We start from the raw sequence: 17,951 nt of genomic DNA on the forward strand, positions 1-17,951 counted from the left end.
CCGGAGCATTGCACTGTGGATAGCTATCCTGTAGCTATCCCATAGTTCCCGCAATCTCCCCTGACCACTGGAATTCTGGGTTGAGATTCCAATGCTTGATGGTGCAAAAACAGTGTCGCGGGTGATTCTGGGTAAATGTCGTCACTCAATCCTTCCTCCGTGAAAACAATGGCAGACAATCATTTCGTGCCCTTTTTCCCTGGATTGCCCTGGCAGATGTCATAGCATGGCAACCCTGGAGCCCGTTTTGCCTTTTGTCACTATCACTGTATGTGTACTGGATGCTGCTGACAGATGCGGTACTGCAGTGCTACACAGCAGCATTCATTTGCCTTTGCAAGGTAACAGAGACAATTACCATCCCTATTGCACTGTCTGCCATTGTAAACTGGCAATGAGATGATGGTTATCAGTCATTCTGTACCATCTGCTGCTGTCATGGGTGCTCCTGGCTGGCCTCGCTGAGGTCGGCCGGGGGCGCATGGACAAAAATGGGAATGACTCCCCAGGTCATTCCCTTCTTTATGTTTTGTCTAAAAATAGTCAGTCCTGCCTAGAACATGGGGCAAGTGTACTAGAGAACCAGAGAGCACAGCCGCTCCGTGTCAGAGCCCCAGAGATCCCGCAGAAACGATGAGCTGCATGCCATTCTCGGTGGTGCCCCTGCAACAACCCACCCATTGCTTCCCTCCTCCCCCAACCCTCCTGGGCTACTGTGGCAGTGTCCCCCCATTTGTGCGATGAAGTGATAAAGAATGCAGGAATAAGAAACACTGACTTTTTAGTGAGATAAAATGAGGGGGAGGAAGCCTCCAGCTGCTATGATAGTCCGGGCAGTACAGAATCTTTTCTTTAGACATGAAAGGGGGAGGCTGATAGAGCTCAGCCTCTGGTTGCTATGATGAAGATGGTTACCAGCTGTTCTGTATCATCTGCTGGGGATGACCGGGAGTCATTCCCATTTTTACCCAGTGCCCTCAGCTGACCTCACCGAGGCCAGCCAGGAGCACTCACAGGCTGATAATGACAATGGATAGCAGTCCTATTGTACCATCTGCCATCGGGAAGGGGAAGCTGGTGTTCAGCGCTGCAGCACCCTGTTTACCAGTAGCATGCAGTAGACATAGGGTGACACTGAAAGAAGGCAAGAAACGTTTTTTTTCCCATTTCTTTTGGGGGGGGGAAGGGTATAAATTGACGACATATACCCTGAAACACCTGGGAAAATGTTTTTGACCCTTCAGGCATTGGGAGGTCAGCCAAGAATGCAAATGCTTTTTGGAGACTGCAGGGACTGTGGGATAGCTGGAGTCCTCAGTACCCCCTCCCTCCCTCCCTCCATGAGCGTCCATTTGATTCTTTGGCTTTCTGATATGCTTGTCACACAGCACTATGGTGTGGCCTCTGTCTATCATAGCCTGGAGATTTTTTCAAATGCTTTGTCATTTTGTCTTCTGTAACAGAGCTGTGATAGAACAGATTTGTCTCCCCCTACAGCGATCAGATCCAGTATCTCCCATACAGTCCATGCTGGAGCTCTTTTTGGATTTGGGACTGCATCGCCACCTGTGCTGATCAGAGCTCCACGCTGGGCAAACAGGAAATGAAATTCAAAAGTTTGCGGGGCTTTTCCTGTCTACCTGGCCAGTGCATCCGAGTTCAGATTGCTTTCCAGAGCAGTCACAATGGTGCACTGTGGAATACCGCTCGGAGGCCAATACCATCGATTTGCGGCCACACTAACCCTAATCCGACATGGCAATACCGATTTCAGCGCTACTCCTCTCGTCGGGGAGGAGTACAGAAACCGGTTTAAAGAGCCTTTTATATCGATATAAAGGGACTCGTTGTGTGGACAGGTGCAGCAAATTAAGCACCAATAAAGGTTTAACGCTGCTAAATTTGGTTTAAACGCGTAGTGTAGACCAGGCCATAGGAGTTGGGACTTAAATCCAGATCCCTTGAATTCTAGCTCAGTGCTTCAACCAAAAGACCAACTTTCCTCTTGGGCTAATGTTGCTTCTGCCTGTTTTTCTGCACCTTGTAAACTGCAGGGTTCAGTCTGTATCTGAAGGAGAAAAACAATAGTGCTGGGGCTGCAACAGTTGAGAATCATCTCAGATATTTACATCACTCAGTCTTTGTCCTTCAAGGTTATATGACTTAGCACTTATTATTGCCTGGCAAAATAGCACAACATTGTTATGATTTTTGCAATAAACAGTGTAAACGGTAATTTCTTGCTGAACACTTCCTGGATTCTTTAGCTGGTAAGAAAATGTTGGCAAACAAAATAATGATGATGTTTTTCTCCCAGGTGGTAATCCCACAAAGCCCGTGATTTTTCAGTAAGCAACCAGTGGTAGGGAAATCTGTGTGACCCTCAAACATGTTGTGTCAGCAGGCTTTACACCATTGCCTTTCTGACATGTTGGATGCTCATCAAAAATTGCATGTTCATTCATGCCCATTGAATGCTCAGTATGCAATGAGAAAGCTTTTTCTGCAACCTTTTCATTACATTCTTGTTAGTCATCTGAGTTACAAACAATTAACATGATGCTATTATTATGGTACCGGACATACACAATGTCAGCCTCTCTTTTTTATTACATTCATATGTTACAGCTTGACTACACAATGTTCCTTTAGACAATCCAGGGCCTGATCCAACTCTTACTAAAGCTGAGGGAAAAGACTCCAGTTGACTTTTTCCCTATTTTAGGATTGCCTTTGTGCATTGTGACTGTGTATTAGACCTTCATAACACAGCTCTGCTTCACTAGTTTATGCCAGGACAGTGTCTTTGCTTTCATAGTATGGCAATATTTGTTCTTACAACTACTTTTTCCTTTAAAAAACAAACCCAAATGTAATGCAGTTAAGTGTCAGCTGGAGCAATAGCCTGGGTAGTCAGACTCATGCAAGATGGGCTCAAGCTACCGTGCTAAAAGTAGAAGTGTGGATGTTGTGGCTCAGGCAGCAGCTCAGACTCTTAAGCCCACCCTGTCTCTGAGCTTCTGTAGTTAACCAGTCTCCACCCCAGCCACAAGTGCCACATTACTATTTTTAGCATGCTAGCTTGAGTCTGTTCACCTGAGCCGGGAGGCTTGCTCCCAGGTGCAGTGTAGACCTACCCTCAGTGACTCAATGGAGAGCACTAATTGACTTCACAGATGCCACCACAGAGCTATCACCTAATTACTATTTCCAGTAGCACCTGGGATATACCTGATAGTTTCCAAATAGAGATGATGTCATGCTTCCTGCTCTGAGGTGCTTTCAAGAAATGATTTTCCATCAGTGCTGAACTGGAGTAGAACTAATATCCCAGAGATGAAAGTTTCCATCTCTCACCACCAACCTTATTAGCAGAGCACTCTCCCTTGCTAGGTATTTTATGGTAATCAGTTACCACCATAACTTCCAGGATAAAGATTTGGTTCTCCTTCCTTTCCCAATATTGCTGACATCACTACCTTTGGAACAGAGCTTGTGCCATAGGATGTACCAAAGTAAGCCCTGTTCCTGACATTGGGATACATGAAGAGAAAGGGATAGCTTCAGAGGATTATAGTGTATACAATATTCCACAACCTTCTGGGCCTTACCTTTGGTTTCAGTAGGAACAAGCCCTTGTCCTTATCTTTTAAAGCAGCTTTTATGATGATTCATGCAAGAAGCATTATGACTGTGAAGAAGGAAGCTACAACTGAAAATACAGAATAGCATCTATAGAGACAAAGCAATGGGCCAAATTGCTCATTGGTAGACACCTGCTGAAGTCAATGGAGTTAGAACTATGATTAATTTGGCCCAGTGCATTAGAGGAAGCTGATGGAGATTTCCAGATATAGCACTCTGATTATAAACCAGTTCAGTGGCAACTAGAAAGACTGGGAGTTGGGGAGAATAGATGAAAATACTTTGCTTCCTTCTTTGGAGTAAACTTTTATCATTTCACAAGACAGACTAGATGGTTTGTTATTGAATTGTGAAACAGGCATGCAAACTTCCTGCACAGCTAATTGCTTAAAACATAGGTAAGTCCCCCTCCCTCTGTAAGCTTCATGGAATGTTATGTAAAGTGTATTGCCACCTTGAGGGTAATCTGGGAACTCCACCAATGCAGTATTTTACAAGTGCTGGTATGTTCAGAATACAGAAGTGGTCTCTGCACCCAGGGGTTTATCATAGACTATCCACATGCTGCAGCCAAACAGAGCACCAAGTGATCTGATTATATATTTATCACAAAGTGGTGTGATGTAATCAGTTGGTTTTTAAACACACAAACCTGAGAGTATGTTTTCCAGGTCAGATTAGTTGCATAAGGTTTAGCAGGAATGCTGCATTTTCAGGAGGGTTTTGAAGTACATGGTAGATGGCCAATACATCAGGTTGGGTTGATAGTTCCAGGCCTAAAGAACAGCATAGGAGGACAGGTGAAGAATGGGAGAAGGACATTTGGAGCAGTTAGGCCTCTTGTGCAGAGCATAGCTCATACAAAGTGATAGACGAGGAGCCATTGAGACTCGGCTAGGCCAGTTATCAGTCTGTATCTCAGCTGCCTTTTCTGGTTACAGTTATTGAACAAATGGTGACAATCAGGTGGCTGAAGTACCTTTGGACACTTGTTAATTTGGTGGCATGGGACAGACCAGCTCTTGTTACATCCGTAGATAATCTCCTGGCAATGGGTAAAGATTGCATCTCCGCCCTGACATTCTTAAAACTATCAGCTGCCTTTGATACTGTTGATCTGAGGTGTGTGGACTCAGTTGGGGGATGTACCAGGAGTGAATGGAGTTGCTTTGGGGTGGGATCATTCTTGTATGACTAAGGGATCTCAAAGGCTGCTGGTGGGGCCCTCCCAGGGACTGCTACAGGATTCCATCTTGTCACCTGTACAAGGGTTGGTGAGGAGGTGTGTCATAAACAGATAGTTAAGGGTTAATGTCTCTTTTACCTGTAAAGGATTAAGAAGCTCAGTAAACCTGGCTGACACCTGCCCAGAGGACCAATAGGGGGACAAGATACTTTCAAATCTTGGTGGAGGGAAGTCTTTGTGCTTTTTGTTTTTGGGGCTGTTCGCTCTTGGGACTAAAAGGGACCAGACGTACATCCAGGCTCTTCAAATCTTTCTGAATCAGTCTCTCATGTTTTTCAAACTTGTAAGTAATTAGCCAGGAAAGGAGTGTTAGTCTTATTTTTGTTTCCTCAACTTGTAAATGTTTCTTTTTGCTGGAAGGATTTTACCTCTGTTTGCTGTAACTTTGAACCTAAGGCTAGAGGGGGTTTCCTCTGGGCTACATGAATCTGAGTACCCTGTAAAGCATTTTCCATCCTGATTTTACAGAGATGATTTTTATCTTTCTTTCTTTAATTAAAAGCTTTCTCTTTTAAGAATCTGCTTGATTTTTCCTTGTTTTAAGATCCAAGGGGATTGGGTCTGGACTCACCAGGGATTGGTGGGGGGATGGTTAATTCCTCCTTGTTTTAAGATCCAAAGGGTTTGGATCTGTGTTCACCAGGGAAGTGTTGAAGCCTCTCACGGCAACCCAGCGAGGGAAAAGTTTTGGGGGGACAGAAAGTGCCCCAGACACTGAAATTCTGGGTGGTGGCAGTGGTACCAGATCTAAGCTAGTCATGAAGCTTAGAAGGATCCATGCAGGTCCCCCACATCTGTACCCTAAAGTTCAGAGTGGGGAAAAAACCTTGACAAGGTGGACATTTCTGTCCCTTCACTATGTTGATGGGGCCCAGCTCTTTTATTTTCTGACCAGCCAGAAGCGACAAGTGCCTCAGCTGCTGTTTCCAACCCCCACATTCCCTGACAGTCCCTCTGGGACCCCTGTCCCCTGACTGCCCCTGGACCCCTGCAGTCCCATCCAACCCCTCCTCTCATTCCTGATGCCCTTCCCCCCCCCAGATCCCTGCCCCATCCAACCACCCCTTCTCCCTGCCCTGACTACCCCCTGCCCCCATTCAACCACATCTCCTCCCTGCCCCCTATGCACACCCCTACCCCAAACTCCCCTTTCCTCTATCCAACCCCCCCCCCCAACTCCCTGCCCCCTTACTGTGCTGCCTAGAGCACCAGTGGCACTACAGCCACGCCACCCGGCAGGAGCCAGACCAGGCTGCCGCCAGCATGCAGCACAGAGCACTGGGTCAGGCCAGGCTCTGCAGCTGCACTGCCCCAGGAGCTCCCAGCCCAGAGCATTGCACCGGCAATAGAGCAAGCGAGCTGAAGCTGTGGGAGAGAAGGGAGACAGCAGGGAGGGACCAGGGGCTAGCCTCCCAGCCCAGGGGCTATCTGGCCCCCAGTTTGCCCAGCCCTGAGCTAGCCCAGCATTTGTGGGGCAAGTGAGCAACCTAGGAAGACTAGCTGGCCTTCCAGCTGCTATTAGAAAGTCAGGTACAGGCTACAGCCACAATCAGCTTTTTTCCAATTACATACAAGCAAGAGGGTGTGCCTGTTTATCTCATAGACATTTGCAATGGTCAACTGTGCCTTCATCCTCTCCTGTGCAACCATTATAATGTGATCTGCGGTGCTATGCATCTTAAATCTATCCAGAAACTGATACCGGTTTCACTTGTTATGGATACATCTTGCCTTGACACCAGTTTGTCCAGGGCATGCAATGGCTATTTATTACATTGGAACTGTAGCATAGTTAAAGTTGCATCTCCAGATTTCAGTTCAGCGGGAACTTAAAACTTTTGTTTTGTTTTAATCTCATTGAAATGGCAAAACCCAGTCAGTTATTTGTGAGCACTGCTTTATCTTCTCATAGTGGGCTGATGAAAAATGGGGAGAATAAAGTAAAAAAAACCCTCCTTTTTGGCAAATTTTCACTCTTTTCTTTGTATCCTTTTATAAAAAAATCCAACACTTTTGGGGCATGTCCGTTGACCACAATATTGGTCATCTTATGCGGATTATCTATGAATAACTGATAATTGAGCAGTTATTACAGAATATTTTATAATGTTTTAGCCTTAACAAAAAGATTTAAAGTAAGTTGGCTCTGCTTTGCATGAGTCAGACAGGCAACCTAGAAGAAAGGTCTTTGAGCTGGGAAAGAGGAAGTCATTTCAAAACTCACCTGTTTAAATTTCCATGTAAACTACACTTAATATTGGCCAAGCTCATGAACTTTAACCTAGAAGACAGTCAACGAAGAGCTGTTAAATTCCCTGTGTTTAAAATAAGTTAGCACAGAGCCTATGCAAGGACGCTGCATGCATGAAACCTAGGTCTCTAATGGTAATGGTAAGCAAGTTAGGCACCTAAATACTTGTGACTGTCAGTGGAACTTCAGTGCCCAAGTTACTACAGACCTTTTGAAAATGGTACCATAATTTGACAAAACACAATCCTATCCCCCACATAACACTGCCTTTCTTATTTGAGCCTGGTCTACACACAGATTTTCTATCAGTATAACTATGCTGGTTAGAGGTATATTTTCCTGAAAATTATACATATATAATCCCTAATGTGGATGGTTATACAGCTCTAAAGGCATCTTACACTGAACTTACTCCCCTTCCCATACAGGAATAAGCTTTATTGGTATAAGAACCTTTATACCAACCTAGAATTGCATCCTCCAGTGGATGGGTTGTACCATTTTAAGAATACAAGTTGTACATCTCAGCTATACCCATATGTAGGCAAGACAACATCACTTCAGCAGTGTTAGCCACAATAACTTCCCAAACACATGGAACGCAAGTCAATCTGTGGTCAGAGATTCTTAAACTTCACTGCTCTGTGACCCACTTCTGACAACAAATTACTACACAACTCCTAGAGAGGGGACCAATGCCTAAACCCTGGGCCCTAGCAAGTCTAACCCCAGCCCTGATAATCCCATTAAAATGGGGTCACGACCCACACTTTGAGGACTGCTAATATAATTCATATCAAAGCTATGAAGTGATTTAAGATTTTGTGTTTGCACAATTGATGAAGTTGAGGTATGCATTGCTTTTAGAGATCTGTCGGAGATGGAAGTGAAATCCCTACAGAATGTGTTACTGACAGCATTGTAGGCAATACGCAAGTGGAAAGGAATGCACAAGTCTTGGAATAAGATCTAAATCAGCAAAGAAATCAGTGCCATTTTGCTCATTTACAGAATATAATCATTTATGAGAGTTAGCTTTGAAGTGATGCAATAGAATTTACAAGCTAATTCTAATTTTCTGCCCATTGGGTTTCACAACATGATTTAGCATCCAGTGCATGTTTAGGTGCCTCAGGGTGGGGTTTCAAAGGCATCTAAGTGATACAGGAGCACAAGTTTAATTGGCTTCACCTACATGCAGAATGAATGAGGTTAAGATTTTTTTTTCCCTTTAAACAAAGCCCAAATCCAGATCCCTGTTCTTAGACAAGAGAGAAAACTCCAGGGGCACTAGGGTTATTATAACAAAACACCTCAACATCCATTTTAAACAAAATGTTTTATTAGCTTCTGTAACAAAAGTTTAATCAAATAGGCCAAATCCCATGTCATCGTCAGATTCCTCAGACTCCTCCTTCTTCTCTTCTTTCTTCTCCTCAGCTGTACAGAGAAGACATTTAAACAGGGTTTACTCTCATCTGAGAATATTTACAGTACATTTTGGACATTGCAGGTGTGAGGAGATCCCAAAACACGCTCTCTTCATGGAAGCATATCTTCCAATTAAATGGACACAAGTCACCCCTTTAAGTTTCAGTCTCCATATCTACTCTGTGCGGCACTAATGGATTCAGTTTCTTAAAGATTAAGCGCCAACTTTTGCCTTCAGAGACATGCACAACTCTCAGTTACATCCACAGGAGTTGCAAACACATACCTGAGGGTCCATTTTGGCTTTACAGACTTAAACCAGAACAAATTAATGAAGGTGAGGAGCAAGCAACTGTGTATATCTCCTACTGGTTGGCTGGTTTTAACTAACCACAGTTAGGCACACCACAGTTCATTCCCAGGTACAGTGCAGAGATTGTTTTTAGTGTTAAACCATGTCAGTTAATATATCAATCTCAGGACAAGAAGCCAAACTACAATAAAAGAAGGAAAAAAAGCTTCCTAAATTTACATGATGGGAATTATGGCACTAAGATTTTAATGTATACTCACCAGCAGCAGGTGCAGCAGCAGGAGCAGCAGAAGCTGGTCCAGCTGAAACTGCTACAGCTCCACCAACGGGCATGCTGGCAAGTTTGCCATTACCTGTAGGGAACAAAAGGGTAGGGAATAGTAATTAAGCACTTAGGAGACCTGGCCCTGCAAATACTGCAACATGCCGAACCAAAAAGTTATGTAGTTAAAGAGGGCACCTAGTCAATATGGTATATGAACATGTCTATGATAGGATGAAATGAATGAGAAAAATATATAAAAATACATAAGAGATGTGATTACAGGCTAGCCTTTGACAAATTAACCCACGCTAGCCACTTGCAAGGAACAACAGGGTTCCGGGTATTTTTGTTTGTTTAAAATATAGCACATTCTACAACAAGATTCAGAGTTTAAGACTGAAACACTGGGCAGCTAGCCTACAACAACAACAAAATCAACCTAGTGTTGATAATAGTTTTGGGCAGAATTTTTTTGCCTACAAAATCCCCCAAGCTCTCTAAATCCATATTAAAAAGACAGACATCAACAGCAAGCAAACTTTACCAAATAAAGAAAAAGGTATCCTTCGAGAAGAGCATTTCCAGTATGACCTCTCTGGGTCCTGCCTATTCTATGTTGTCTACAATGTGCTACAACCTTGGACTTTGCAGGAATGCAGCACTGTTTGGGAACATGATTAGATTCCCATGTATAGAAGGAGACCAAACAACATTTTAGCTGTTCCAAGGAGTACTGTGTAATAACCAGGCCCCTCCAGCACAGTAGGAATTACATTACAGATGGGGACCTTTGAGATTAGTGAACTCACTACTGCTTAATGTCTCCAATTTCTGAAAAGTTAGCTCTCTGCCTTTTCCCCTGTGAATACTGACTCCCTCTGCTATCAAAGTTTGCTTATCCAGTCTTTTTGCCTGTACTCCATTTCTAAGAATCAATTTCTAAATAATTCCTTAGAATTTCAGATTCCTATAACTAGCAAAATAAACATGTTTTATAATCATGACACATTCTAGGAAGCCACATACAGTAGAACCTCGGTTACAAACATTTCGGGAATGGGGGCTGTTTAACTCTGAAATGTTCATAACACTGAACAAAACATTATGGCTCTTTCAAAAGTTTACAACTGAACACTGACTTAATACAGCTTTGAAACATTATTATGCAGAAAAAATCTGCTTTCCCTTTTTTAAAAATATAGTTTACATTTAACACAGTACTGTATTTTTTTTTGTTTGTTTTTTATTGGGTCTCTGCCGCTGCCTGATTATGTACTTCTGGTTCCAAATGAGGTGTGTGGTTGACCGGTCAGTTCGTAACTGAGATTCTACTGTATTTCTAAAATAAAATTAGGGAACAACTATTTCTAAATAATAAAATTAAATTCCATCAGCAGACAACTAAATCATTTTAAGTCTGTGCATGCATAAAGGCTCTCTCAGGTCTTTATACAACATTCACAGAAGTATCTAATAGCGGCTGTACTTACTGATAATCATTAAGGCCTGATCCTGTGAGCACTTAGGCATGTGAGTAAAGTTACAAAAATATCTGCTTAAGCGTTTGAAGGAATGGGGATTAAATCATTAGAGAGCTTTGGGCTACTTGAAGTATTCCGCATGCTATCTAAAAACAACATATTTGGTCAGAGCAAAATATTCCACAAGTGGAACATTCAAATTGTTGTGCCTTTCTAAATTTATATTTATTAATTTTGCATTGAAAATAAAATGTGATTTTTCACTTCAGTGTTCTCTCTCAGTAAGATTTATCATTTCTAGGTCTCTCTGAAATAAAGAGCAGAAGGCTTGTGAATGAAGTGTTTAATTAATGAAGTGACCTCTCTGAGAAAGTTCAAAACCACAATTGGGTAAACCAAGAACTACAAATTAGAATGCTAAAGTCTGGCTCATTCTCCCACCTAGCAACATGTCCAGAAAACTCTTGTTACGAGCAGACTAACTGTAAACTCATATTTAAGAGCACTTTCCAGTTTAATCTGGTCCACAAGCGAAACCTAGCAGGTACTGGCACTGACCTGCAGGCATTAGGATGGACCCCTACCCATTATATGATTTATCACATTTGTATCTTAACTGAGAGCCCTCTAAAGCAAGTCTGATTTAATGAGGAAAAAACAAAACGAGAAAAAAAAAAATCTGGTAATTCTCTGGTCTTAACGGTCTTTAAATTAGTGACTGAACTAGAGAGGCAATCATCATAAATGTCAACACCATGAGATTGTACTTACCCTGAGCAATGACATCCTCTATATTTTTTCCGTTCAGTTCACCAATAACCTATGGAAATTACATACAAAGTATTAAAACAAATTGTTTGATAAGCTATTTTAAGCGCTATTCAATCAGGCTTCTGTGCAATACAACCTAACCAGCTGCTTGTAAGATTCCATCTTGCCATATTTTTCTCGGGAAAAACAATGAATAAGTTTTTTTTTAAATAACTTATTTAAAATTAAACTTTAAATTGACAAGGTATGTTAAAACCTAAACTTATGATCTATTAAAATAATTTAAATAATTACAAAAACAGTATTAAGTAGTACATGTTTGCTGTTGAAGTTTTAAAGAAAGTCAACCCACTGAACTGGGGAAAAGCACTGGTTAAGCACCAGGAACCGGAGTTCGCTGAAGCGCTAAACCAGATTTTGACAGCAGGATCCTCTCTACAGAGAATATTCATTTCACTTTATTCCCCTAGTTTGGTTCAACGGCTAGTTCATTCAAAGTTAAGAAACCAATTGGAAGCTTAAGAAGCAGGAAAACTTGTTTTCTTCTTCCAATCTATGAATAAAAGTGAGGTGTGAGGAGATCTACTAGTTCTAAAAACACAGTGACCAGAAATAATCAGTTCAGTTCAACAACTATAGATAATATTTCCTATGTTTAATAAATCAGTTTTAACTGCAAAACATGTTTTGATAAGCTTTCTTCCTTAGGTATCAAGCACATCAAGATATTTTTTTTTAAATCAAAAATTAAATCCCGTTTTTGTGCTTTTTTTAACTGAATTTTAATTTCCATCCAAATAGAGCCACAGGTAAAAAATTAATCTAGTAAATAAGAAGGGTCATTCATCATTCTCTAACATAAAAAGGTAAAAATAAATGCAAGTTAACCTATATAACTGCTTATGTAAATATAATATGTCCACATGGTTAGCAAAAAGCAGGACCAAATTTAGTATAAAAGCTATATTCAGTAACAAATCAACATATTTCAATGGTTACCATATCAATTTCTTTTTAGGAGAAAAACGAAAAATACAAAACAAGATTAAAATCTATGATTTTAAAATCAATCCACTCTGGAGGACACTGAAATCCAAACAAGTCCACAGTTGGAAACAAAAACAAACACTAAGTGTGCCATGAGATGAAAACTGAAGACTGACACACTGGAGCACCTGTGCTTTTCTGTAGTCATGTCCTCATAAAATCCATTTCTCTGAGTTCACAATGAATTCAGGAAGCTGACAGCAATAAAGAACACAGAAGCCTCCTACAACTCCCAAAACAGACCCTCTGCAATGGTTTGTTAGGCATTTATTAGACAGATGCTGTACCCCCTTCCATGTGCACGCTCTGCAGCACGGGATCCTGAACCAGTATCCTAAAGTGCTGTGCATTCCTCAGTACTCTGACATATGCTAAAGCCCAGCTGATCATTTAGGCTTTTCACTGGAATGGAAATTTTACTATCAAAGTTGGAGTCCAGGCTGGGAAAGATTAAACAGAAAAACAAACTGCCACCATCTCAGAAACAAGCATTAAAGGTCAAGGGTGCTGCAGCTCCTCCAGCTGCGTTTCAGCTATTGGATAGCAGTGCAGGATAACGGACAGTCACAAACCAATGTAAACAAACAATGGAGGCAAGAGTCTAAAGATAGGAACTGTAATGTCAAAAGTACATTGCAGCTCAGTGATAGAGACATATCTAAACAAACAACTAATCTCCTGCTCAAGTGAAGCATGCAATATGTGAATTGCCATGTTTGTGTTTATTTACTCTGAAAGGTGTGTTTGAAGAATCCTCTAGATCCAGTCAGTGTTAACAAATACAGATAAGTCAATAACAACAAGAACGAATTCCAACATAACACTGTGGGAAAGAGATGATCAGTGAAAGAGTTTATGAAGGCCCTGGAAACCATAATTTAAAAAAGAGGATCAAATTGAAACACACAACAGAATAAAAATCTCTATTTCAGAGTGCAGAACTATATCCTAGTACTGCATGGATTCTGGTTGCAGAGAACTAACCATTCTGTTGATTGTATAGTTGTAATCTTCAGAAATCCATCTGAAAAACCTAGTTTCCCCAATATCATCTCTTTTAATGCATCTCTTGTAGTATCTGACACAGTGTCTGCAAATAAGAGGATTTCTCATTTCAAAAAAATCTTATAGAATTTCATCAACTGTTTTCTTTTCAACACCCTTTAAAACAAACACACAAAGAATGAAAGCTCCTCCACACTGAGAAGTATTTAAATCTCGCTTCGCTGACATTAACCCTGCAGAATCTATTTTTTCCTAGATATGGTATCATCTGGGTCTCTCTCATTTACTTCCCTGCCATTGCAGGGGCCTCAAGCATTGGTCCATCTCAGTGTCGCCTATGCTCTGCCTGTAGCACACAATGGTTTGTCTCCTGAGGGCTGTAATACTTTGGTCTAATTCAAGTTGTTAGATTTATGGTGCGAGTGCCAGCTTGTATTAGTGGCCTCTGATATACAGGAGGTCCAACTAGATCAGGGGTAGGCAACCTATGGCACAGGTGCCGAATGTGGCATGTGAGCTGATTTTCAGTGGCACTCACACTGCCTGGGTCCTGACACTGGTCCGGGGGGCTTTGCATTTTATTTAATTTTAAATGAAGCTTCTTAAACATTTAAAAAATCTTATTTATTTTACATACAATAGTTTAGTTATATATTATAGACTTATAGAAAGAGACCTTCTAAGAACGTTAAAATGTATTACTGCACACGAAACCTTAAATTAGAGTGAATGAATGAAGACTCAGCACATCACTTCTGAAAGGTTGCCGAAGCCTGAACTAGATGATATAGTAGAGTTTGAGGCCAGAAGAGACTATGTATGACTATTTGACTCCCTTCTCTTCATGTGTCAGTATAATAATGCCTGCATCTGTAATTTTCACTCCATGCATCTGAAGTGGGCGTTTTACCCATGAAAGCTTATGCCCAAATAAATCTGTTACTCTTTAAGGTGCCACTGGACTCCTCGTTGGTTTTGTGGATACAGACTAACATGGCTACTCCCTGATATTTGACATATGTTCCTTGTAGCAGCGACAAGGGCTTTTGTGTTTTATGGAAAATACTGTGTATACACTTGGCACACCATAAATGTAATGCAATAATGTTGTTAGAAACCGGGAATGGGTGACAGGGATGGATCACTTGATGATTAACTGTTCTGTTCATTCCCTGAGGCATCGGGCATTGGCCACTGTCAGAGGACAGGATACTGGGCTGGAGCTCTTATGTTCTGCCTTTTGCCGGAAATGTGTAACCCTCCACTAGAATTATATCCATTTATTTTGAGGCCAGGCATAACTGCAAATTGAACACTATCTCTCACTGGAATTTTTTTTTTTGCCACTGGTGACCGCTAACCAGGCAACTACTTGCCTCTGATAAGAGCCATTAGACAGACCCTGTTGTATGCAGTGTAGTTGTAGCTGTCTCAGTTCCAGGATATCACCCGTCTCCCTAATTACAGAGACCAATCAGTTAGAAACACAACTTGTATTAGCTCTGTCCAGTGAGGTTATTCAGTTTGAACTTTTATAAATAAGAGAGCCTGAGCTCTACAGAAATCTACCCCCAAATACTTTTTATTGGGCAACTGGCACTTGAGAAACCATAACCACATATACCCATACTTGGAAAGAAACATATTTTTAATATCCCTTGGATTAAGATAAGATTCATAGCCAAGCGAATACAGAAGTGGCTCCCATTTGGATATTACATGGTCAGCTACTGCACTGTCACCTTGTTCAGGCGTTCATCATCCGTCTCAATGCCTACACTGTCAAGAATCTTCTTCAAGTCCTTTGAAGCGGGGGACTCGTTGCCCCCAAGGACGGCCAGAAGATAAGCTGCAACGTAACGCATTCTGAAAGAGAATTAAAATCTTTATTATGGATCATGTTACAGATTTTAGAAGCCAGCAACTTGTTCCCAGCTCTCTGGAGCCCTGTCCTAGTTACAAAAAAGAAAAGTGTGTTCTTAGCTTGAGTTAGCTAACAAGATAAAATCCTAGTGAAGATGAGGCAGTTTTCGTGAGCTAGTAGATTGAGTTCTGGGGGAGCCTAGTCTTTAACTGCTAAGTTATATGAGAACTACAAAATTACCTCATCTTCCCTAGAATGTTACCTCCAGTTAAGAACACACGTCCCTTCCCCACCCCCCCATGAAGACAAGGCCTTAGAGAAGCTGTTAGTCAAGACAGTTGGTTTTAAGTGTCCTAAAATAAATAGCTTTTACCTAAAGCCACTATGAAAGTTAGTACATAGACAACGCTACACTTCCAGCCATTAATAGCGACACCAGAGGAAGGGTGGGGGAGAGAATTTGAGCAGGCAGCAACTCGGCACCTTTCTGACCAGATCCCGCAGGGTAAGAGCCCATCTCAAGCCGAAAATACTGAATGGAGGCGGGGGCAGCCCGTGCCCAGCTGGACATGGCCCTGGCAGGCGCGGCCTTGCCTAGGAGGGGCTCAGCGAGCCCAGGAGAGGAGGCTCCCCCAGCTGTGCGGGCAGGGGCTACAAGGGGCAGGTGCTCGGGCACGACGCTGATGGCAGAGGCTCCCCAGTGACCGCCCCCCACTTTGCTACGCTCCCTGGCCCAGGTTCCCATCCCCCTCGGCCCTGGGAAATCCCTCTGTACCCCCGCTCCCGTCCCAGTGGCATCCCGCTGCGGTCCCAGCACTGCCCCCCCAACCCCATTAAATCCCCCCTCGCTGCGATCCCAACCCCCCAGGTGCCCCTCCCCCCAGCGCCCCAGGCCCGGCGCGGCAGGGCACATGGCTGCATCGCTCCTTCCGCCCTCCCCCCGGCTCCGCATGGTCTCGCCCCAGCCCCGCTCATGGCAAGGGCAGGGGGCTCCGGCCGCGCTCACTAGAGGGAAGGGTCGGGGGTCCGCACACTTACTTCACCGAGTGGGGATAGGACGGGAGCTGGACCGAGCGACGTGCACACGCTACAACGGCCCGGCGGCTAAAGGGAAAGGGAAGGGCCTAGACAGCCAGTTCTTCCTTTTCCCAACGCCCCCCCCAACCAGCTCTGCCATTGGACGAACCGAGGCGGGCAGCGAGCCAATGAGCAGTGAGATTGTTACCAGGGCTGCGGCCGCCATGACACTAGAGGTTAAAGCAAACACTGGGGTGGGAGGCACGCCCAGGCATGGCACGTGCGCCAGCCGCTCTAGTGGGCCAGGAGAGCAGCACAAACAGGCTGAGATGTTACCCAGGGGTGCCAAGGCCTCCTGCCTGTGCTGGGCGCGGGCAGCACCCTAGCACCAGGCTCACTGAGGAGCAGAGTAGGCAGGGGACCTTCCCCTTACAGCCTGACAAGCTGTGGCATAGTGGGGCTGCAGAGAGGGCAGAGCAGGGGGGCAGGCGATTCCCCCCAGCACTCACTCCTTCTTGGCTGCCGTACAGCAGCTCGACCCACTGAGTGCTCACATCATGGTACATCTCCTCCAATGGGCCTGGTTTCCACAGCCAACAGCCCCCCATAGAGCGCTGGGGCCAGCCCGGGCAGACGTGGGTCACCTCCTTGGCTGAGAATTGTAACTAAGTCTCCACGCACAGGAGGGCTTGGAAAAGGCCCATTTTTATTTCCTATCCGCACTGCTCTACCCAGGGTCAGGGGAAAAAAACAAAAAACCAAAACAATCCCATAGCTGGGGTTAGTATCCAGTGATAAGGAAGTTACACCCTTTCAAAGAGTTCTCCCCACAAGGAGGGTCCCTCCTCCCTTTTATTGTAAGAGACTAAAATAGGACAGTTTCTAGGTTTCCCATTCCCTTCTACATAAGAAAATTGCTGTGTTTCAGCTCTAGTTTGATTATTTTTTTCAGATGGTTAGTCATGGCCTCTGATTCTCCTACTGGTAAATACACAGACAGGTTTGTCTCACCAAAAATGGCCTGGAAAGGACCTTGAGAAGTCATCAATCCAACCCCTATAGTGAGGCAGGAGTCCAAGTACATTTAGAACATCTGCAGGTGTGTACTTAAAAACTTTCAGTTACAGGAATTCTACAGCCTCCACTGAAAGCCTATTTCAGTGCTTAACTACCATGATAGTGACAAAGAGCACATCTTCACTGGCAACATGAAAGTGCTGCTGTGGCAACGCTTTAACGTGGCATGTGTAGTTGCAGCATAGCACTGGGAGAGAGCTCTCCCAGTGCTTTAAAAAAAAAGAAAAAGAAAAAAACACCTCACCTCCATGAGTGCAGCTCCCAGCGCTGGTGCACTGTCTACACTGGCACTTTAGAACACTGCACGTTTGAGTGCTGAGAGGGGTATTTTTTCACACCCGTGAGTGAGTAAGTTGCAGCACTGTGAAGTGCCAGTATAGACAAGACTTAAGTGTCTCCTAATATTGAACCTAAACCTCCTTTGTTGCAGATTAAGCCAATTACTTCTTGTCCTACCTTCAGTGGACATGGTGAACAATTAATCACAGTCCTCGTTATAAAAAGTTAACATAGCTGAAGACTTTTCAGTTCCCCCTTT

General features: G+C 43.3%; 1 protein-coding gene and 1 non-coding gene across 2 annotated transcripts; both read right to left on the reverse strand.

The window, feature by feature from the left end:
* Positions 1-8,462: 8,462 nt before the first annotated feature.
* RPLP2 (ribosomal protein lateral stalk subunit P2) lies at positions 8,463-16,468 on the reverse strand. Its single transcript, XM_030560672.1, has 5 exons — positions 16,358-16,468; positions 15,198-15,321; positions 11,404-11,452; positions 9,147-9,239; positions 8,463-8,582 (listed from the first exon to the last, which is right to left on the reverse strand). Exons 2-5 carry the CDS (start codon positions 15,318-15,320, stop codon positions 8,506-8,508), a joined length of 342 nt encoding a protein of 113 aa, XP_030416532.1. The 5' UTR covers position 15,321; positions 16,358-16,468; the 3' UTR covers positions 8,463-8,505.
* LOC115651777 lies at positions 11,080-11,212 on the reverse strand. The gene has a single exon (XR_004000444.1). It is a non-coding gene; the product is annotated as a small nucleolar RNA SNORA52 (small nucleolar RNA).
* Positions 16,469-17,951: the final 1,483 nt, after the last annotated feature.

Source organism: Gopherus evgoodei, chromosome 4 (genome assembly GCF_007399415.2).
Source record: "Gopherus evgoodei ecotype Sinaloan lineage chromosome 4, rGopEvg1_v1.p, whole genome shotgun sequence".
Lineage (NCBI taxonomy): Eukaryota > Metazoa > Chordata > Testudines > Testudinidae > Gopherus > Gopherus evgoodei.